The sequence below is a fragment of the Passer domesticus genome, chromosome 1 (assembly GCF_036417665.1).
Source record: "Passer domesticus isolate bPasDom1 chromosome 1, bPasDom1.hap1, whole genome shotgun sequence".
Lineage (NCBI taxonomy): Eukaryota > Metazoa > Chordata > Aves > Passeriformes > Passeridae > Passer > Passer domesticus.
The window spans coordinates 48636409-48661322 of NC_087474.1; the positions used below are offsets into that span (position 1 = coordinate 48636409).

Sequence of the window (24914 nt, forward strand, 5' to 3'; positions counted from 1 at the left end):
TGCTTTAAGAAAGAACAGTTACCTGTTGAGAATCTCCAGTCACACTCAGGTACTATTCAATTCAATCTTTAATTCTCTCTTCCTTTATTTCATTCAATCACACACAGCTCAACTTTTTGTCACAGCAGATCCTACCCATTAAGGCTACTAAAATGATCTTCAAGTTTTGTCAGATGAGTAGGGAACTGCCCCAGAGGTGGAATGGGAGGCTTGGCCACTCCTCAAGAGTCCCAGTCACTCTTACAGCACCTAAGCTGAAATTGCCCACAGAGACCTGCTTAGGCCAGTACATCACAATAGCCTCCAGTAAGTCCCTGTTTTACAGCTCCTGCCATAGGGATGCTTGCAACTGAAAGGTGCCAAACACCTTGGTGAGAGCAGCAACAACAGGACTAATACCTAGCAGCACAGTGCATTTTTAACACTCCCTTTATTTTTTGAAAGAAGAAATACGTGTAGTATTATAGGTCAGTGGATTTTTTGTTGCCATGTTGTTATATTTTATTGTCTTTCTCTAATACTAACATCCTGGCCATCACCATGGGAAAATATTTTCTTACCAGAGCTTGTTTCGTGGTCCATAAGCAACACTGCTTATCTTATCACTTCAAAGAGTTTACACCAAAACAAAGAAACTGAAAATCTAACTTAAATTTTTCTAAGCTTTTCAATTAATCAGTATTATTTATCAGCAAAGGCCAAATACCTTTACTGTAAGGATAAATTCTTCAATGAATAACATATAATGCAAGTTCAATTTACATTGCAGAAAAAAGGCAAATCCTAAAGAATTATTCAAAGAAAATATAAACAAATAACGAGATAAGTTGCCCAAAGTAATTTATTTCTTTAATCACGTAAAACCTCCCAAAAACCAGCATACTAAAGAAGACAACTTTTGTGCATTCAAATACATTTAGCTGTTTGAATAATTTGTCACTCAATAATTTGTCACTCAAAACACAACTGGTTCCACATACCAAGAAATACTAAGGTACATTTAAATTCAAGATCACACATTTTTTATATAAAACAAACACTTTTTATAGGGTTCCCCCCCACTTTATTCTCTACCATGTGAAGTCTGAAATAAAGAAAATTTCACAAAATCTACTTTTTTATAATTTGATATTCTCAGATCAAATACTGACTGAAAAAATCACCAAACAGCACCATGTCCAACTGAGCACAAAGTTGCCAAATACAGCTGGGAGCTTTTACCTGTCCTAAATTCACAGACAAAAAAATATGGTACTAAAACAGCTAAAAAGAGTTCTTAGACACCAAATGTGAAACTGTGTTGTTGAAAAATTTTTTTGTGAAATCATTTCTTGCTGAACACACTTTTATGAGTAAATTCAAGAGTTACGTATTGCAAATGTACTTAAATACTGAAGTAACTGAATTGCTCCAAACCACAATAGCTTTTTATAGCAATAGAAGATCATAAATTAGTTTCACTCCTTCTCCTGAATCCCATGTTACAAATATCTCAGCATCTCAGAGGGCAATAACACTAGGTAAAATATATGACAAAAATATTGAAAACTTGAAAATACAATTCTGTGTTTCTAAACACCAAAATGACTGCAAACACAGAAAAGGCCTATCAAAAGGAAGGACTGCAGACCTGTGGGATTTTACTTTATTTCTTGGCGAATGAGGAACACAAGATTAAAGGCAACTGAAAACATGACATTAAAGCTCCAAGTCTTCTTTGACACATTTAGATTAAGGCAGATGCCAAAAATCTTTCTCCTAACTCTGCAAGATCCTCTTGTTTAAGCTAAGTAGAGCACAGGAGTTGGCAATAAAGTTTTAAAAGAGTGGTGAAAAAAAAATTACCTTCTATGTTACTGTAAAGCTTTAGGAACAGTTTGTACCATGGTAAGCAAAATACAGCAAATGAAACACATCTGGATTTTATTCATGCAACTAAGACGCTAAAACACAAAATACAGAAGCAAATCGATTATTGTAGTCTACATTTAATTTGTATCAACAAATAATAAATCAGTCCAGATTGAATCAAGGAATTGTTATTCCCCACTAATTTATTTTCTTAATTTTCAGATGTCATATTTTATTTGTTATGCACATCTATGATAGCATTAATGCAGACATATTTTTCTTACAGAAGACAAGCCTGCCCTTAAACCTTTCATTATACACTGGAAAGGACTTTACTTCACATATACCTGCATTTACACAAGGTTTAAACCTTATGAAACAAATGGTCATAAAATGGTAACCAGATACACACCAAATCAAATCCAGGCAAGTCTGCAGTAAGAAAAGTTGTCTAGCATTTTAATGCCTCAATCTCCAAATGCTGTAGCCAAGTGTCCAGTGAGCTTCCAGCACTAGATGGCCCCCTCATAGAAGGATTTGGGACTAGCAAAACTATCCATTAGATTGTAAAAGCAATTCCAAGAATCTCACTCCATCCAGAGGCACCGTTTACACCTTTCCTTTCTGGAAATGAGCAGGCTTGAATTTCTAGAGCCTTATATGTATGTGATATATGAAAATCATCTGATACACAGCTGGCAACCAAAACTGAAACACATATCCAAGAAAAAAGAAACAACAAAACAGGCAAATACAGAGTTCTTTTTCATCTGCTTCTTCACAGTACTATTTTCGTGAACTTAGTCTTTAAAATGTGTGAAAACAAGCACAGTTATGTCGGGCACTCCAAATGGGCTATGCTCTTCAACATTTCCATAGGAATAAAAAATGCCCTTAAAATGAAAAAGACACTAACCTCTATATCCGTTTGGAAGTTAAAGAGGTCTATTCTTTGCCAATTGCTTCCATCCAGAGCTAAAACATTCCATGCCTAAAGAAAACACATACAGTTTATTTATTATCTCCACTGCCCACTGCCTTCATTTTCATCTCAGTAATGCAATTACAAACTTGACAATTTCAGGCAGCATTTAAAAAAATTGTAGATATTAGTACTCATACATAGCTAAAAATGTAGAATTTACAGAAATTAATTGCAAATCTCCTAAATGGATTAGACTTCAAAGGTTAACTTGTTGCTACAAAACATATGGCAAAGCAAGATATTAAATGTGAAGCACACACAGAGAAAGATTTAACCTTCCATTCTTAAAAAGCTTTTGTAAAGTTTTCTAATTGGTTAGTTTTGCTATATCTAAATGGAAAAAAGTAGCTGCAGATGAGATTCCTTTCAATAAAACCACAGTTCCTCAACCTCACTAGTTACTATTCTAGGAAAACAGAAACCTTTCAGAAAACTGCTGACTTCCCACTATTAGGACCAGGCCTTTCCTTTCCATGTGCTAAGTTACATGTACATGTTTGAGAGCTTGTCCTTCACTGTCAAAGCAACAGTTGTTCAAAGTAAAGCAAAATTAGGAAGTCAGAGAAACACAGATATATGCAGAACATGAGAGAAAAAAGAATACCACGTCCAACTGACAAGTTTTCAAAGATACAATTTATTTAATCACCTTGGTTTTCTTTGCAGTTTTGTAGGTTTTAGATGAAACCTGATGTCACCTGACTCACAAGACTTACTGAAGTTGCAGGACAGAATAATTACACAATTATACATTAAAACAACAAATCAATTAAATCCCAAATCAAACCCAACTGTAAGAGAAGGAAGAAAAATATGAAATTAAGTTCATTTATGTTGTATAATAATATAGTTGTATGTTGTATAATAATATAGTTCATTGTATGCAGCTGATGTAGAAACGGAGTATTATTCATTTTATTTCAAGAAGAAAAAAAGGAAGACAAGCTAAAAATAAAAACTTACTTAGCATGCCTTCACTAATATCTTGTGTGTGCCTTTTTCCTCCACTAGTAGCCCATCTACTTTACATCCATCTACTTTTGTATTTGGCAAGAAAATGATGGATCTACTTCTTAGACACATGGTGCACATTAACCAATTCCATACATGGAATTTTAAGCAGCAATTACACCTGAAAAATAGTGTTATACAGCCACATGCTTTATAAAAAGCAAATGCCATCATGCCAAACTGGGCTCAATCTCTTCTCTAGATACAGAGCAAACAGGACTGGATATCTTTTCCACAGCCTTTAGACAGAACTCCTGTACACAGCAACTAAGCCCACATACACATACAAAACTGGAACCCCTGCTCATTTGCTCTAATAAAATAAGAGACTGAGAAAACTTCTTTTTTTTTTTTTCTTTTTTTTTCTTTTTTTTTCTTTTTTTTTTTTTTTAGATTGCAGTGAATCCCATGATTTGGATGTAATTAAGACAATAGCATATGGAACAAAAAACTCCAAGATAAATACATACCTTGGAAACTTGTGCACAGCGACACAAAGTAACTATGTCCAAGAAAGAAAATATTCTAGAAAGAAAGGAAAACAAGTACAATTAAAATGCTTAATTGTAAGCATGTATGTATTCATGTTTCTGTAGTTCTATGGAAAGACACTAGTCACACAAGAAACAGACTAAATGCTATATGAGTGTTTTACCAAATTATTTTTGGTTATTGAGACTTACAGAATAATATAATAGCTATAATCTAAAGACAGCCAACACCAACATATGAGAACCCAGCAGATACTGCTTCTGAAAATCTATTTTCTGTTCCCTCTCCCTACAATAACAGATATTTTTTTCTTCTTAATTCACAGAAACTAGCTTATATTCCTTTAATTGTGCTACAATTAAAGAAATAACTTACACAGATATTGATGAAGATTTCAGAGGTTGGGGAAGAGTAAGAAATAGATAAATCCAAGTTCAAGAATCTAAGGGACAAATACAAGGGACAATGACCCAAATTTCTGAAAGGGTTCACAGTGACTGCCAAGTCTAACATAGTATCTTTTTTTTAAATTTACTCTACAAGAAACAACTAGAGCTGAAAAATTCAGATTTACTATTCTGATCATGGAACCAATTTTTCAGGGCTGTCAGCTCTTAATAGTTTACAGAAAGAAATTTTTCACTGTCAAAATGAATTTTGCAAAATACCATCTCCAAACACAAACAAAATTGGTTTAGAGAACGTTCTCAGTGAAAAAGACATCATTAGCTTAAGCATAAAATATAGATCCCATTAAAAATAATTTTCTATTACAGAGAATGAAATCTATGAAATATATGAAAGATGTTCCTGTAATTCACTGATAAACTGCTATTTGATTGCCAAGGAACTTTTTCAGTCATCACAATCATGAATAGTAATAAGAAAAATTTCATATTATAGTTAGATGTTAACATTGAGGAGCAAACAACTGATAAGAGATGTTGAATTTAATCACATAACATTCTGGTTACTGTTTTTCAAATGAAAATCTGAAGCTAGAGCTCAAAGCCTACATCTTAAGCATTGTTTTAGCTGTGATAAGAGCAAAAAATGTAATGAAAGTACTTCTTAATCATAACAACCTTCTGGAATTTATTATGATCACTTCAGATAGTAGTCTTCCAATATTTCATTTGACACCTGGAAACTTTTTCTTCTCTTTTTTACTATAGAGTAATATACTTTCTCAAAACAACTAATAGCCAAGCAAACAGAAGGAAAGATGTTTTCACAAGCTATGAAACAGTTTATAAAATCCCGTCAATAACATTTATTTTGATAGCATCTATTTTGACATTTGAACATCCTTTCTGAGGCCTATCCACTTCAGGAAACTTAGCGGCATTGAATGTACAAAGTACACAATGTGCTCAGAAAATCACTGGACTGTTCAGATGAACATTGGAAAGTGTTCTCTCTCTTTTAAGAGCAGCATAAATATCAGCAAGTCACCAGGAACCCTTTTCTGACATCACCTTTCTCCCCACCATGAGGGAAATGTCAGCAGATGAGGCTGTGGAGATTACATGAGAGAGAGCTGCAAAAGCTTCCTGGCTTGCAGAAGCTTCCTCATAGAACCACTGTGAGAGTGGAACCTGAGGGTTATCTCAGATTTACAGAAGCACAAAAGACAGATTTCCATGTTATTTGCACAATGAAAGAACTTGCGACACAATACTCTTGCCTAAATAAGAATGCGACACGCTTTAGAAGCAAGGTATCCAGTTCTGCTGAAATAAGAAACAACAGAGGAAACTGTAAAATGTTGAGAAAATAGTATTTTATACACCCCCACCACTCTTGAGTTGTCTGGCAGTCTATCTTCATGTTTCATTGTTTATTGCTGTTAAGAGATTAATACTGATGCAGGATTTCTGCTAAAAAAAAAAGTTAAACTAAAACCAAATGGAGAACAGATGTATTTATTTTTGCTTCATTCTGTATGAAGTGACTTTCTAAAAGGTAAAAACTGAAAGTGGTTATTCATATTAAGAGAAGAAACATTTTAGCAAGTGTAAACATTTGTGATGCTTTTAGGGTTTTTTTTTTTCTGGAGAAAAACCTTTCCTTCAAGACAGCCGAAGCTGTCCCCATCAAAACAGGTAACAACATTAAGATATATTATCAGCAATCAAAAGCACAGTTATTACCCTTCACTTATACAGTACAACAGGCAAGAGATGCCAGTAAATACCTTTAGAATTCCAAAGAGGCATCTTGCACATGTGCTTGAGAACACTTTTTTCCATGCTCTTCTATTTATTTACCCTCTATAATCAGTCTTTCATGTGTACCGCTAACACGCACTTGCTTGTCTCCTTGCAGTCTCACAGAATTACTAGCAAATCCTTACCAGTCAGGAAAACTGGTCAAGAAGACACAAGACTCTGAGGTTTAAAGTCATTTCACTCTTAAAAAAACTTCAGAGTCTTTAAAGACTTTAAATGCAACCAACAAAATGAGACGGGAACAGACAGTGACATTGTCTGGCATTTGGGTGAAGGATCATCAGCAGGCACTTGCAATTTTAAAAAGTGGAAAAATCTACCAAGCAGGGCAGCTGCTGGTTGTATAGCACTTCTGTCCTCTATGACCACAGCTACATAGGTAGAAGCAGCCAGCAGCAGGATTCATTTCCACTTCAGTCTTTGGCATGTACTAACACAAGGAAATGGAAATTAAGTTAATAAATTCACAGTAACGTTTAGGATCATCTGTTCTGAGTTCTAGCGTCCCAGGCTATTCAATTCTCCATAGTTAGCCTGTATTGAGCTCAAGAAGGAAAATACACTTACCAACACTTGGAGCCCTTCAAGCCTTTTCATCCCTAGGCACACACCACTCTGGACACGTGCCTCATGAGTTTGGCCTTGGAGACCTTTCAATGTTAACAGTCCCTGCAGCACATGTCAGCTTCATGCCAAAGGCACAAAGAGTTGTACAAGCTCAGAGTTCCTCAACTCCCTCATGGCAAACCAGCATTTGGCCAAAGCCTAGCTTACAGAAAAGGATCTATTCTTCATTTGAAAGCCTTCAAGACACGGAAAATCATCACCTTCTCTGGTAGTTTGTTCCACTGGTTAATCACTCTGTCAAAATGTTTCCCTTATTTCCAAGGTGAATGTCTGACTTCCAGCTCTATGCTGTGTTCTACTTTTCTTCACCAAATTAAAGAGTGCTTTAGCAGTTCATACTTTATCCTCACCAAGTTTAAAAGCCACTTATCATGTCATCTTTAATTCCTGTTTTAACAGTTGTTTTACTTCTGTTCTTTAAATATCCTTTTCTCTGCCCATTATTTTTTCAGCATGTTTCTTCAAATGTGGACATCAGAAGCATGTGCAACATTAAAAAATTAATTAGTATCAACAAGGCTGTACACAGACATGAAGTATGATTTCATCACCTCCATTTTCAAAGCCATTTCAGGCCATTGTAACAGCTTTTTTGACACAGCATCAGACAAGAATCTTACAGAATCTCACCCATTTCCTGCCTGCTTAAAAGTGCTGCAGTTAGGATTCATATTCTTGTACTCTGGAATTTGCTTGATACCCCAAGACCCACCAAAACTCAGCACAAGAGGGCCACAGACCTAGGTCACCTTTTTGAGATACTTTCACTGCAATTTATATGGTTCTGCTGAAGTAGTTATCTACAGTCTCCAGCATCTTCCCATGTATTTCCCACATGTGCTTCATTATTCCCTTGTGCTATAAATAGACTGCCCAATGTCATTCCAAACAGAGACAGCTGAATCCTGTTTCTTTCCTTAAGGGGTAACAGAAAGAAACAAGCCATTTCTTAAAACCCCAACTCTGTACAGTGTACCTCCTACAGAGGGACAAATCAATTTGTGCAAGAGTCAAAATGCTTCTCTCTTGCTTTTTTCAGGCCCTTCCACATTTGATCATATAAAGAATAAGTTTTTGAAGTAATACCCCAGCAATTACTCATTGTAGGTATTTTGATACAATGCTATAAGGATTGATAAAAAATGGACAATGAGATGCATGCAGTGAATACCACACACAGCCACTTGACTTCCTAGAAATTCTGGCCATACCCCCAGAATTTGGTATGACAGAAACACCTGGTAATTTCTAAAAAGCTTCACCAAAAAACTAAGATATGGGTTTTTTTATAACTGACTTGTGAATAGAATTCCACAACTAGAACTTTTGATTTTCATGCTGTTTAAATTTATAGTGGCTTTGCACACAAGGACGATAAAAACTTTATCTAAATGAAAACTAAAGTAATAAGGATGAGAAATGCCTCACTGAAGACAGCACATCAACCAGATAACTTTCTTAGAAGACCCTTTCAACGTTACCACACTGTCCAGTTTTCACAAAACATGCACACAACAAATCTGTTATGTCGTCCCCATTTTAGACTATGGATTTCTTATGGACTTGTACACTTCCTTGCATAGCAAATCTGTTTGCATTACAGTCCTTCACATGCAATATGGAAGAGCAAAGCCTACAAGCCTGGAAAAGTATCAGGAAGAAAAAGTACAGCTTTCACAGCTTGGATTTTATTTTTTCAGTAGTTTTTTCTCAGCATTTTCTCCATGCCTGCCCAAGTAACAGTGGAAGTGGGTATCAGACACTCTTAGTTCACTATTTGTGAACACTAATTGTGTTCAAACACATATTGTGTTCAAACACATGCAAACCATATTTACAATTCTTTATACATGGAAGGTTTCTCTTCACCTTCTCTCCTCCATTTTACTAAACACCCCACTGAGGTAGAAGGCATCTCATGGTTAAGTGTAGTTGAGCAGTGTGTACAAACACTAGAATAGGCCAGAAAACATGCAGGTAAGATAAATAACTCATAGCCATAATTCAGAAAAGAAGAATCTTTAATAAATATTAAATTCAATAAATAAACTTATATTATTAAATTAGCAATGTTAATGCTGGTGTACTTTTGAACTTCACCAACTTTGCAGCTAAATCCTGTAATACCTTATTCAATAAAACTACACAATAACACTTGTACTGGAAAGATAAACAGAGAGGCATATTTAAATCTTAAGGAATTTGACTATTTTCTATTTAAAAAAACCCAAGTATCTTATCTCTCAGGACTGTTTCAATAGCAAAAGGCTGAGGAACACCAATTGCTACACAAAGCACACATCCATTGACTCATCTAATGCTTGACCTTCCAGGTCAATTATTAAAACAAACCCCTTTTCACTGCAGATGAGCTACTTTTGTGAAGTAAAGCATTTAAACTAGGAACTATGTTACATGCTCCAAAACTTCCCAGTAATTTAACCCTGCAGTTTCCACTTGTAAACAATGCAGATCTTTCTCAGGTGATCTCTATAAAAAGTCTTTCAGTAACAAATGCAACAACAAAAACCACTTCTTCACAAGCCAAACTTCCTTTTGTTTCACCAAGGAACTTATTACTAAAGAATATCGACATAAGTATTGGCAATTGCAAAATACTACGTTAACTAGAGGATCTGACAGCTATTTTCCATTGCAACAGAAATCAGTTTTGCTGGATTCATTTTAGAAAGGACAGCATCTAACCTTTCATGGTCTACATGTTACTTGCAAGACAAGTGGATCCTATTATTCATTCTTTGAAAATGAGTTTTATTTATTTGTAAAGTATGACCATGTATAACAACACGACAGCAACCTTTTCACATACTCTCAGTATCTGAAACAAAATGCCCAGTGATAAATTCAAAAAGGGCCAGTTCTGTTTAATTCTCCAGCCTCAGCTACTCTATATTTTTTTATATAGATTTTATTTTTATGAAGTGATTTTATGAAGTACAAATTTGGCAACTATAACACATCCTACTAAATAAAAGCAGTCAGCCTAATGATTAGTTCACAGTGGTTGAAATTGAAGCACACAGTCCTGGCCATTCCAACTATTTTACAGACTCTTTTTTTCTCATGAGTGAAGGGATTATAATCTGGGCACCAAACAGCCAAAAATCCACCATACCCACCCTGCACATTAGTGCCTAGCTAGAGAAGTGGATAACTAACATGATGCACTGGTGACATGCAGCCTAGGGACACTCCATAAACTCCATAAGATATTATGTGCTTTGGTTAGTTGCTGGAGTTGGATTCAGCAGGCCTGATCCAACCTGTAGCTCTGTTACTGGCCTGAAGGATGATTTGAACAAAAGACTTTTCCTCCTGATGTCTGTGTTTGCGTAATGAAAACACAGATAATAATGTTCATCTCTTCTGTAAATACTTCATGAATTACATACCAAAAACTCTAGGTCTTTTTATGTATGGTTTTCTATTTAAACTGTCTAGCATCAATATTTAAGAAATTTTTTTTTCTTTTCAGAAAGTACGAGTATCTTTTGACTGCGTTTTTGTTCTTTGAAGGCACTTTTCACACAGAAATTAGAAAGAACATTCCCCCCTCTGCCTCCATATAAAAAGCAGATTTCATTGTATCACTAATACTTCTGAACATTTAGTTCAGATAATGAACGAATTAAGAGACTGAGTTTAAATAAACTCCAGTTTCAAGGTAAATAAAGCCCTGCATCGAATTAAGTCTTCACTAAATATGAGATTCCAAAAAGAGGTTTAGTAGCAAATAAAAGAAAAACAAAATGAAACAAAATAAATGGTAAAGTACAAATCAAAAGGTAGAGTAAATCACTGTCCTATTCCTTTGAGCTATTACTCCTCCTTCAAATACTTACTTTTGTTTTGTTTGTTCCAGTGTGACTAATCCTTTATCACAATCATGTTCTTACTGAGAGATAATACCTGTAACTTGAACCAAGCTAAAGCACTCCATTTATAAGGAAGCCCCAAGCAGAAACATTAAAGAAAATACTTGCTTTTCAAAATTCACAAATTTTACCTAACACCTTGACACAATAAAACCCCACTTCCATTTCCATACCTCCTCTTCCTCATTAACACAGTATACAAGAGCACTAGTGAGCAATTTTCTGCATCTGTTCTTCAAGCTCTAACTCACATTTTTAAAGGAATTCCATCTGAAATATCACTGCCCAAAACATTCCATTTTGAGCTTACACTGGCACTTGTTTGTGAACAAAACCAAATCACTTCAAAATACTGAATAGAGGATGGCAGCTACCTACTCCAATTTCAAACTGAATTGTTTATATAATCATTTGCAAATGCTTAGCATCTCATACAAAGAAGGCAAAAATTGTGTACAAAGTGCCGACTGGTGAGGCAAAGAACTGAAAAATACAAACTTGCATCTGGAACTGATCTTGGTAAGAATGTCATAAGCAGGCAAACAATGCATGTAGCAGTGTAAAAAAAAAGGTCAACATGAGACCTTCTCCACATTCTGAAGGGAGTATACTGACCACCAAGCATTGATTCAGCCTTCAGTTTCCTCAGGCAGAGCCCAAGTTCTGTCCTGAACATAAGTCACTGGGAAGTTTTAGAACACTATCCCTCTTCAGAATAAAAGGAAATTTTTCTTTAAAAAGCTGATTAATGAGAAAATTGCAACTTACTGCATTGTCTGTGTGTATCTGAAGTTAGATACACTACCTTGAAGTCTGAAGACACAGAGAAACTAAACGACTATACATTGTAACATTACATAAACCATGTTAAAACAAAAATAGCATTGATAATGTGATATTATTTTTTAAATTGCTGCCAAAGCACAAAAGTATTCTGAAAGAACCCTGTATATATAGTCCTAAAATAATTATAATACTGTTGTTTTTATAGCTAAAGATCAAAAAGTTTAACTAATTTCCAAAGGCTTTATCTTGTCCATGACCTGTGCATGTGGCTCATTCAGATCACTTAGTTTAATTTCTGATCACTTTTTCAGATGTAAGGACCACTGGAAATGAATATATGACTCCATAGAAGTGTCAGGATTTGCTATTGTGCTGTCATCTTGTTGCATTGTTTCTGCTTGCTTCTTGTCAGTGTTAGCCTCCACATTTCTAGCTAACAAATATTTAAAGGATACTCACACTATACTGAATAGTGTGAATTAGTGCTCTGCACTAATTCTTTGGACAGATGTATTTCAGGCATGTTAAATTAAAAGACAATGAAAATTACTTGTATGAGGCAATATTAGAATTTGCTTTACAAAAATCATAAATTTGTGAAAATATACAGAAATTTTACTTGCATAAGAAATATAATCCCTTCAGTTTAAAATCTGTGAACAGTTTACATATTTGTATCAATTTGGCTCTTTCTAATTCTAAATAGTTTAACTGTAATTGTTTGGCAAACTACTATAGAGGACTTTGAAGACTTGCAAAACACTGTAAAATCAGAATAAACAATTGCATGTGGATTATAAAACTGGAATGTTTCCCTGAGACTGTCAAACACTAAACAGCAGTCTCAGCTATTCAGGGTGAAATATTTCCCTATTTAATTATACAGATCCTTGTAGTGGGGAAAATAATGTCTGAGATGACAGATTGTTTTTTCCTTTCCCCTTCAAAACACATATATTGTTTTTCTGCTTACAAAATTCTTACCAAGCAAGAACTGCTCCAGACAAAAGTTTTATATTTTTCAGTTCTCTGACTCACTAGTCAGTACTCTGTATGCTAAGATACAGCAGCCAAACTTTACAGCAACTGTGGGCCATCCAAGCAGCTCCAGGACCTAGCCAAGAAATACCCATGGCATTATTATAATGAAAACCATTATCAAAACTTTATTGCATGAAAAATTCAACTCTCAAGCTGCATGTTATTGCCTAAAAGGAGAGCTGCTGCTGGAATGCCACTCCTGGGTTCCTCTCCTAATTTCAGTCCCAGAATTTTACTTATCCTCTTCTAAATCTGACTGACCACTCAAATTTTGAGACTAATAGCTAAGATCTACTCTTAAGTATATGCACTCAAAAAGTATGGTTTACAACAAAAGCCACAACAGTTTCTACATTTGAGGTACAATTTATGAAGTTGGTACTTTGTAGGTGGAAAGAAACTGAAAATTGTTTAAGCAGATTAAAGGGACAAACATCTCTGTTCCTTAAGCTTACTATTTTGTAAAAAAACTTACCGTTTTCACAGCACAGAGCATTATCAGGTAAAATACAAACGAACAAATGTTATCCATCTTTCTACATGCCAGAAGAACCGCACTTTTCAAAAGTTGCATTAGTACTTTTTATCAATAACCCCCCCCCCCCCCAAAATATCAGGACATTCTAACACAGACTTTTTTTTTTGTTTCAATTTATTTTCAAATGCATATGTAACTGTAATAATCCATTGTTTTACGATTTTTCCCCAGCAATTAAAAAAAAAAAAATGAGCCACTTTAAGACAGTGACATCTTACTAGAAAAGTTACCATTAAAATTGCATTATTGTATAAAGTAGCCTGACTTTATTTCTCATTCTTCTGATGACAGGTAAGAGTTTATTAACTTCAGACACCAATACAATTATATAATGAATGTCCTGTATATTCAATTGATGCTTTCTCATAAACACATAGGCTAACAAAAAAAAATACAGCTCCAATCATCCAAAAACTGTTTAAATTACACTATTTATAATACCACCACACGATTCTTAAACATCATACAAATGAGCACTTATTCAACCTTTTACTTCTTGCAATATGTAACAGTAGAGGGATATGAGCATTCCTTGCCAACTGGCAAACTAATAGCACTTCAATAGCTAACAGGGGTGATAATTTTTCCTTTAGCCTGAATAGTACAAAAAATTTTTTAGAAGCAGACTATTTCTTTCACAGGTAAAAATATGCTCCAACATTACAAATAAAAATGAATGTCCATAAACCAGAAAAAGTTACAAATTAAATACCTCCCTTTCTCCACTCCAGCTATACCACCAACCTCAAAGTATAACTGACCCCTCCAAACAAGGGTCTTCTTCAAAAGCACCACTGTCCATATTAATCAGACATCCTCTTCCTCCTCAGCAAGTTACCTGAGTCTGCTTGAAAAAGAGCAAATCACCTCTCATTTCTTATCCTTTCAAATGAGTTTTGTGCCTGAGAAGCTTGGGGTCTCAACCATTTACTTAGAAGCATAGTAGTTACTCCACAGAAAAGGTGCAACGCACATGACACTGGCTTGAAAACCTTTCAATACAATTCTGGTTGTTACATTAGTAATAGCAATAATTGCAATCATAGTATTAAAAGTGATGATGATGATGAAGCAAAAGGCCAAGGGATAACTGAAGCAAAAGGCCAAGGGATAACTTTGTTCAACTTTAGAGTATGCAAGTATAGCAACATTATTCTATGAATAAATTTCAAAGTGGTTTTATTTTGTAAATCTGCCATCAGGAAAAAGTTTTTCAATTTTAGAGGAAAAAATTGGACTGACTGCTTGTTATAGCCAGATTACATAAATTTAAATACTTCATGCAAATGAGAACAAGACCAATTCTGGAAATAGAAGAAACTGTGTTTACATTTAATTTCCAGGTATTTGTAACAAGATATTAATCACATTTTTTCCCACAAGTCCAATAGGGTTTTTTTAAAAGTGGGCTGTAGTGCTAACAGCTTTCATACATATCTGATACAAGCAAAAAGCAAAATAAGTGCATTTGATAACACTTTCAGTAGTATTTACTGTTCAGTTCCAGCTCTCTGAGCAAAGTGTTTCCACTGCAACTGGTTTACTCTCCTTTTAATTAAAAGGTAGACTGCATAGCTAATAAAGGAAAAATAATTAGAATATTAATTACACCCAGTGCAGCAATATTTAAGCTCTCCTGTCATTGTCTTGCCATAGGGCAAGACAATTTTAAAACATGTTGCAGCATGAACAGATACTTTCAGGAGTCGAAAGGCATTGAGACTCAGGCTTACATCAGCCTTTACGTGCCGGCTCATAAAACAAATTCTCCACTGATAAACCTTTAGCCAGGCAGGTCTGTGCCCTGAAACTTGCTTAGATATCTACACCCTGCAGGGATGAGAGCCCAGATGCATATCCCTGTCTCTGACATGCTCTGCCATTGGCCTTGTGAGTCTGTCCCTGCAGCAGTGCAATTTCAAAAGGAGATTTACAGAGCACCTCTCTCACACTTCTCATTCCATTTCAAAACCCTGGTGATCACCAGTCTTGTGGGTACAATGAAATATGCATTTCATTTCTCTCTGGCAGAGCAGACCCATGAGATCATCATGCTCTTTATGGAGAAAGCTGACAGTCCCAGTTCAGCTTCTCAGATCATCAACTCTTCTAGCTACATCTGCAACACTACTTTAGTAAATCACCATGCAATTGCTAAAAGGACATTCGTGCACAAAAAATAGATGGTTGGCTGAATCAGTTCCGCATATGCTTGGCCTGGGATATTTTATGTTCTTTTCCCAGCCCCACGAAGCCTTTCAACCATGCAAAAAGCTTCTTTAGACACTGCTGTAACAGTGGCAGAGATTAGCTGCACCACTTCCTCAAATCCAAACTAAGCCTCAAGTTTCTTTGTACTAAGCTATCTTGAATATAAGAACAAACAGCTAAGCTGCTGGTAGAGTCCAATTACTTGGACTTGTTTGGATTTTATTCCTGCTGAATTCTTTAAAATCAGAGAATCACAGAATGGGTCAGGTTAAAAGGGAACACAGAGGGTCATGCAGTCCAACCTCCCTTTCAAGCATGGTCATCCTGGAGCACATGGTACAGGATTGCATCCAGATGGTTCCTGAATATCTCCAGTGAGGGAGGCTCTACCACCTCTCTGGGCAATCTGTTCCAGTGCACAGTCACCCACACAGTAAAGAAGTTCTTTCTCATACTCAAGTGGAACTCCCTGTGTCCCAGTTTACACCCGCTGCCTCTTGTTCTATTGCTAGGCACCACTGAGAAGCACCTGGCTCCATCCTCTTGGTATCTTCCTTAAACACTGATGAGGGCTCCTCTCAGTCATCTCTTCTTGGTGCTGAACAGGCCCAACTCCCTCAGCGTCTCTCTTAGGAAAGATGCTCCAAAAGGGATCCTTACTATTTCAGTGCATTATATTTTTCACTACCTAAACCATATAAACAAATTGTAGTCAATTACATAAATTAGATACTTAGCATCCATAACAGTGAAAAGGATGGTAATTTCCACAAATATTGGGAAGTCCTAATGCTTGCAGATTTTTAGCTAAGGAGGCAGCATCCTACATTGACTTTTATCTTGTGGTTCATGTGTGGCATTGACATCAACAAAACAAATGTAAGAGAATTCCTGTTCAGGGCATCCTTCAGTGACTGTCTTTTTTCATCACATTTTCTAAACAGTTCTAAGAGTCTAATTAAGCCTGCCACCATATGGAATGTATCTCAACAAAAATGAAAAGCCTTTTAAAATTCAATTCATTTAACAACAGCCTGCTTTTTTAATACCATTGAGAAAGCATTTCAATAGTCACAATGATTTTAAGAGCATTTTCTCTGTGCACAGGATACACAATACCATTGAGACATTCTTCCAGTACAAATCAGACTGAAGCAGTGACATACGCACAAGCTGACCCAAACATCTCTTCAGTATATTAAGAAAAAATCATCAGCTCTATTTTAATAACAGTTATTAAAATACTACACCACTACTAAAAATTGTAATTGCACCATCATAACCAAACATTTTTTCTTTTTCTTTTCTTTCACCTTAAGGATTAGTCTGTAACAAATCCTCTCTGTAGGTACAGAAGACGTTGTTGACCTGATTCAGTTCCAGCTCTGCAGTGGCCACATCCAACCAAGCAATAACTCCACATTTGGCAATTGGTTTATTTTATGCTTGAAATCAACTTTCAACCATATGAGATCGTGAAGACATCCACCAGTCACGGACTGAAATTACAGTACAGATCCTGGTGTTCTAGGTAAATTTTGCAAAGATGATGTACTCACACACCAGCAAGCTGATAAAATTTACGAGTAACCAAATGACTACAGTAAGAAAGATCCCTCTGTTGGTTCTGCCTTATACAACACAGACTGGCAGTCATGGTAATAGATAGAGCTTTTCACTTTATTATTTAGACAGAGCAATGACTTTTTTGGAAGGTCTGACACAGAATTTGTATTTTATTTTGTTATAATAAAGTTCATGGGACAAAGAGTGTGAACTACATTAGAGAATTAGGCTCTTCAGACAGCTATAAAACATTGAGAGTGTGGAAAAGCTGACTACTTGGTACACCAAAGTCTTATGGACATTTTATTTCACTTCTTTTTCTGACATGGTACAGTATAACTTGTACACATTAAAACAAACCAAGGCAACAAGGTCAAGAATTCCAAGAACTCAATCAGGTGTGTTATTTATTTCAAGAGGATTTAAGAAAGAATGTATAGCACTTGACAGCCTGTAAGACACATAAGCAATGTACAATCCTCAGGTTTTTAACTCCTTAAAATGTTATGCAGAATTACCTTAACAGAAGTTCTTTGGGTAGTTTTTTGTTAATAAGGGCTTCATCATTATTTGAGAAAACCTAGAAACAGAAAGAAAAAACTCTATTTTAAAAACCAACAAGAAAAACATTTTTTGAAGAGGCTATTCACCTTCTACTTAGGTGCTTAATTCTCTTCAATTACTGCTAATATCAAGTTTTCAGTATGTTAGTTGTCAATACTACAAAATTATTTCAATGCACAAAACAAAGCCACAACCCCATATACACCTGCAAATCCTTAGTGCTAATTCAACCACACAGAAATTGTGAAGCAACTTAATAACTACGAAGCAAGCACACTTACACTGCACAAAGAAGTATTTCAAGCAGTAGGGAAACTTCAAGCAAGACATGTACAAACACACCTGGCAGCACAGTTCTAAAACTGTCCCATTACAAAACAAAAAAAACCAAAACCTGGACACTTTCCACTTATTCAAGTCCCTCCTTTCACTGTCTACAGTGCAAATACTTTGGCCCAGGCATGTGAATATGGATAAAATATAACTATCTGCACATTTAAAGAATTTAGTGCCAGAGATAGGGCAGCAACTGCTATATAAGCAAAGTAAGCAATTCTAGAAATACTACAAGAAAACCTGAAAGTACCTCTCACCCAAACTTCATATTATTAATACATATCCTAAGAGGGGGAAAAAAAAGAGAGACTAAAAGAAAACACCCAAGGAAAAAAGCAGGCAATACTAAGGTTATATAGTCAACATCCAAACAGAAAAACTAAAACAAAGATGTTGACCAGATTTACAACTTATTCTAAATATTTAAGTTTGAGAAATTTTATCACAGGAACACAGCACTAAACAAAACAGAAGGTGAAATGGAATTTAAAAGACCATGGCAAAGACTGGAAGATGTCAAAGTCACAAGCAATCATTTCCTGCGTTAAGAGAAGAGCTTTTGCTGTCCATAATGCCATAAACAAAAACTAGGAAGAAGGATCCAAAACAGACGAGTTTTCTGAACGCTAAAAGGTAAACATGAATATCATACAAAACATTAAAACAACTGGAAGAAATCTTCTCCCTTTATTAAGCATATGCTGGACTTGACATCAGGGTATTGTTGTTCATCCTACTATCCACACACATTGAATACTTGGAAACTATCTGCTTTGCTCCTTGTTTAAAATAAAAGAGAAAAGGTCCATAAAAGCAAAGCAAAAAAAAAAAAAGCCAAATATAAGCTTGGCTCTGTCTTCATAAAAGAACGGAGATGGCAAAAATTACACACCTGGGAATTTTGAAAATATCTCCCCAAAAAATATTGTAAGATTTGAAAACTCTCCTGGCTGCTGCCAAGAACCTTTTTTCTCATCCAGTACATCCTAGACTGATTTCAAGTTTAACTGCATACTACTGTTTCAATTTTGACACAGATTTCTTCACCCACTACCTCTGTGCATGGCTATCCACACCTCTAAAGACAATAAAGCTGTCAACTTTCAACAGGACTGACAAGTTTAATCAAGCTTCCTTTTTCAGCAACTGGAGCAGCACATTTATTCACAGACTGGGGACTACAGATATTCAAAGCATAAAACAACCATGAACACATATTTCAATAGGACAATTCCAGCTCCTTCAGAGGTGAGGCACTGGCATTAAGCAGTTCCACATGGCTGACCATAGGCTCAGCTTTGCTCTGGTTGTTTTAGATCCAATATCCATTGCTGCTGATACTTTCAGCCTTTAGGCTGAAATATACCATATACATCAATGACATTTTTAGAACTGGTTGACTGCTTCTGACTTTGACAACTCATAGGTTTATGAATTATCCACATGTGTGCCATTTTTATATTATATGCTACTCAAAATTTGCAGCTTGGGGCCTGAATAACAGCACATATTGGAAATTTTTTTTGTAAAGAATAGTCTGTATGCCTAATTGTGTTTACAGCAAAACTCATTCAGAAAAAAAGGGTATATATGCCATCCTCATAGAAGTTAGGATCACTAAAGAGTCAAGTAGGGAAATATTCCTGTGCCTTGTAGGTTAGGAACACAAATAACAAAAAAAGGATGTCATCTCCATGAGAGCATGCAAAGTCCATGGCAAAACAGGCAAGTTAACTTACATCTCATTAATTCTGGTTGGGAATCTGAACATTCAGTATCACAGACTTAAAAATCCTCTTTTAACTTAAATTATTTCATAGCTGCAGATAATGCCTCAAAAGTTACATCATCTAGCAGACACATACATGCATGAGCATATATTTTTAAATAAAGCTACTTTTCAGAATGCTACTAGTTTACATGTGTACTGTCACTTTGCCTGTATAAAAAATCTAAGTATCTTTTTTTATTAAACTACAGATTCTCAAGTACACAGTAACGTGGAGATATATATATATAGAGAGAGAGATATACACACACACACATATATATATATACTCACTGTGTGAGGATAACACAGGATTTGAGTTAGTAAGGTATGAGACAAGTTGCTCTAAAGATCTGAGCATGCATTATAAGCTCTCTGTGTTAAATAGTATGTTCAACTACTTATCAACAGAAGCGAACTGGCTACAAATCACAGCAAAGTAGTAAGTATTGTCCCACTGAGGCCAAGCTGAAAAGCTAAACCTACAACGAAACCAGCAACTCTTAGGAAAAAAGCTTATACTCTTTAAATATTCTAAAGTTAAAGTTGGATGGACAAACTATTTTGAATACATGACAGCTTATCTGATCAATATGGTTAATTTAGGAATCCCAGTGCAAACTGGAAAAAGCACAGCTTTTCCTACATACTACAAGAAAAGCGTGACCTGCCCAGCCACACAAAATACCACGCCTGCTACACCAGCCACAGATGAGGCCACAAAGACATTCAAAGCTGTCTTCCCTCAAACAGCAACTTTTGTGTGTTCTTGTATGCATTAGCAGCAGTTCTCATATAATAACGTATTATCGCTATGGAATAAGCACATCTGGAAAAATGGAAGTGTCTCTTTATGGTACTCTTGTACTCTGTGGAAGTTTATTAGCCTCTACAGCCATTTTCATCTCAGAAGAAGAGAGGGGCTGCTTTAAAGGCTCCTCAATAAGTTTTCCCCCAATAGAGAACAACTAGAGTAGTCATTTTCTAGATAAACATTTGTAATATGATTTCAAATGCATGCAAGCAGAGAAAGAAGACAGAATGTACAAACAACATTATATTCATTGTTCAAACATTTTCTGATAATTTAAAACTGCCATTAATGAAGCAAGAACCCTAGTATATTCATATACCGTTATATTTATTTTTTACTTAATTTTTATCACATAACCTCTAGTTTTCTGTCTCTATTTATGAAAAAAAAATCCACCAAAAACATTCAGTTAAGGAAGTGTCTGTCACTGTAACAATATTATAGTATTCTTGCCAAATATATTTTTTTTCTTTACGTATAGACCGTGCTGATAAGGACATGCCCTCAGAATACCTGTACACAGTAATCCAAAAGAATAATTAAGAATACCCTGAATGTAGAAAGAATATTTCTCCTCTCATTGCTTTTGTATTTGGCAGCAAGTTTGACTGTATTAATGACAGAGTGTCTCAAACTTTACAAAAGTATGGTTTTAACTGTATAAAATCCCCAAATCCAACCGACAAATCTGTGCACAAGGAAAAAGGATGAGATTGAGCATATGTAATAAATGTTACTCTAAAACCAGCTTTAAATTTCCTGTAAACACAAGAAGAGTTACAGAAGATCTCTACATTCTAAAAGAATTGCAAGAACAAATAACAAAATCAAAATCTACAAGAGAAAACTGTAATTCCTTATTACTTGAATCTTGAGCCGTTTCTTACATTCCTTAACTGATCTCTCTTGGTAATATCTTCACTGTACTTTTGGAAGATTGGTTGAGCTAAAAAGGAGAGTATTTTCTCTAAAAATTACCTGATAGTTTCTTACATTTAATTTCTTTAACAACTACATTTTTAAAAATGTCTTTATAATATAAACAAAGCACCCATTGTGTAAATTTGTGAAACCCAGAAAGGATATTTTCTCCATTTGAATTCCCTTTCTATATTATTAAACATTCTAATTGCCACTAGTCCTAGAATATAACTTCTTGGTACAGCACACTTAGAATGCCACCATTCTCTCAGCACATTAATCTCTTCTGGTCTAGCAGCTAGTGATAAGGGTCTCCTGTTTTCACCAGAATTAATGAGATGAAGAAATCTTTTCTGATAGAGTTATTCCAAGATCAAAATAAGGTTATACTAATAATTTTGGTGACAGTTCTTATGTATCTTTTTTTTTTAAGCATGCAATTTCAGTTGTCATTCAGTTCTCTATTGAAGAGGACTATTTTCTTAACAGATGAAACAGTTTTGGTAGCAGCTCATCCATTATGGCTCAGTTCCACTGAGATATTTATGTATCTAATTTCCACTGAAATCAGAGTAGATAAGGACTTTCAACCTGTCAACTTCTCAAATCAAACGTTATTAAAAACCCAGACTCTCAAAAATAGCCTTGCTTAGTAGCATGCTAAAGGAATTATGGGCAAAAGTAGATTTGGGGAAGATGAAGTGTGAAACACTCTAAAGAGCAACAGCAAAAGGCATATATACTGAAAACAAGGCTGAAGTATTTATCAATCCAGCAAAAAAAACAACATTGTGTCATTTTCGCCAAAGGAGACAAGAGGCTGGAATTAAATCCACGTATTTCCTTCCCTTCTATGGTTGACAGGGCACACATCCTATTTAAATTGTAAACACAGCCATATGTATAAAGCATCAAGTCTTTCAGGTTTTCATGGGCAAGAACAATTTTTATTAAGTATTATCCATGCAGTAATAGGCACGGTAAAACCAAAGTCTAAAGGAAAATCCTGAGAAAATAAAATTAAAGTTTTATTCAGTACCTTGATGTGCAGATTTTTGTTGCCAAACAAAACCCAGCAGCTTGATGCACACCTCTCCTCTATTGAGACACCTAATTGTTGCCTGTGCAATTTTCTTTTTGCCATGGTAGTGAAAGCACCTGGTGCTATAGTGGTAGGAAAGCCACCAAATTGTCTTTGCTACCCAGAGCAGATCACAAGCAAACTGAAGTAACGAATGGCATCCTAAAAAGCTCTCTATTTAAATACACCACAAAAATGGAGGAGGAAGAAGAGGCAAAACAACCTTCTTTTACCTTAAATTTCAGATTATCCTACTTTACACCCCAGTACAAGTATAAAATTCTCTGATGCTCAGGGAATTGCTGCTAGCTAGGGCTTCCTCCAGAAATGTACAATCAATGCATCAGACAGGCACAACCATTTAACACCATGCAAGTGGCAAAACGTATCCAGGCAACAAAAGGAGCGTTAGACAGGATATTCATTGCTGACAGAAGTGAAGTAAGTGATATCGAAGACACAACAGCTGATGACACAGGACTGCTGCTAAACTAGAACCCATGGTAAAGCTTTCTGTATAATCCATAAAAATTATAACACACCAAAATTAATCTTGAAATGCAATCCCATCTTGAACCAAGCTTGTCTATAGCAGAGACAGACTGGCAAAATCTTTTATTTCAACACACAGACACTGTCTGCCCTCCAGGCTCTTGTTCCTATGCTCCAGCTGCTCACCCTGCTCTGGCTCAGGCTATGCCTTTGTGCATTTTAAAATTCAGCCTTCCCGGCATGCTGTGGTTGCTAACATTTTCTTCCCTTTGGACACACACTAGTAGAGCCCAGGGCATGGTCTTCAGGAGCCTTACAGCTTCCTCCTGGCTGCCAGATACTCCTTGGGTCTTTTGCACCGGTCTTTCCTTGGGATATTTTCTCTTCTAACATTGTGATGACAAATTGAGTGAACAAAAGCAACACCCCATATCAAATACTTCTGTTCTTACTGTGCTGGTCATCTTAAAGGGTTAAGGCTCAACTTCAGAGAAGATCAAATGCACCTGAGCACATCTCTCTGTTTTTCCTTAATGTTTCCCAGTGACCTAAGGCTGCTTATAAGGGCCATAATGCTTTTAAAATTTCCCCAGAATAAGGGCTGTTTAACATAATAAAACCTTCCAGGCAGAAGCAGTTGGCCACACTGCCCACTTTGCTGTTTGATTCTCTTCCAGAAAAGCAATCATTCTCGTTTTGCCAGTGCAGGTATTCATACCACATCATTCACATTTTACTGGAGGGCATCAGCCTGGTTCTCAAGGTTCTGTTCTTACTGGGTGACAGAACAAGGTCACTTGTGAACTTCAGAGCTGATGTCCACAGCTGCACAACTCTACCTCAAGGCCTCTGGCTGTTCCAACTCAAGTGCCTCCCAGTGCAGAGCAGGAAGTGCTTGGAGATTACCTTTCCTGCTGCCTCGAGCACACCAGCCCATTGTTTGCTGCTCAAACAGCTCTCATCACCCTTTCCTGTGTGTTTTTCTGAAGGGCTGTCACCTATTGCCAACAGCATACTTGGAAATCACTGCTCAAGCCTTTCATTCCTGCAAGCAGCCAGGTATTAAGGTCTAACAGGTTAACCTGACCTGTTAGCTGAGATGCCCATACCCTAATGCAAGACTCACCCTCTCCTACTAAGTCACCAAAGAGACAGCAATCCTCTGACTCCAGTGGGATAGCTCCTATTTTTGCTTGTCAGAAAGGGGAAATCCAATGGTTCGCAGATTAGTGATTGACCTGATTACTTGCAGGCCTAAAATTCAGTTGAAAGATAACATTTCATCAATACTTGCTATCATGTAACTGGTGTTTGGTAGCCAGCAGAGCAGAAAACATTATGTTCAATCCCATACTTCACTAAAAGAAAGAGGCATTACACTTTATTGGCAAAAAAGCTCTGCTTTCCCTACACTAGTCTGAGACAGGAGCTACATGGAAGACTAATCCTTCATTCAGGCACACCCAGCTCACAACTGCCTTTCAAGGCATCTAGTTCTAATCACTATCAGTGATGGCAGAACAAACCTAAACCGCATAGAAAAAGAAACTACTCCTTACCTAATCTTCCATGATTAGACACTAGTTCAGATCAGGAAAGAAAAAGAAATAAAATAAAAAATCCAACTACCACATAAACACTAAGAAGTTTGAAAAAAGCTGTTAACTGTATCCCCATATATTCTTTAAACATATGCAGAGAGA

At 36.0% G+C, this 24914-nt stretch overlaps 1 protein-coding gene across 2 annotated transcripts in view; it reads right to left on the bottom strand.

Annotated features, from left to right (window-relative positions):
* Nucleotides 1–24914, bottom strand: part of FBXL2 (F-box and leucine rich repeat protein 2) — a 50802-nt gene that overhangs the window by 19195 nt on the left and 6693 nt on the right. For both annotated transcript variants that reach the window (XM_064419343.1, XM_064419341.1), the window contains exons 2-4: nt 17754–17815; nt 4318–4372; nt 2768–2842 (exon numbers count right to left, since the gene is read on the bottom strand). In XM_064419343.1, the coding sequence (XP_064275413.1) occupies nt 2768–2842; nt 4318–4372; nt 17754–17815 (192 nt within the window). The remainder of the gene's footprint in view (nt 1–2767; nt 2843–4317; nt 4373–17753; nt 17816–24914) is intronic.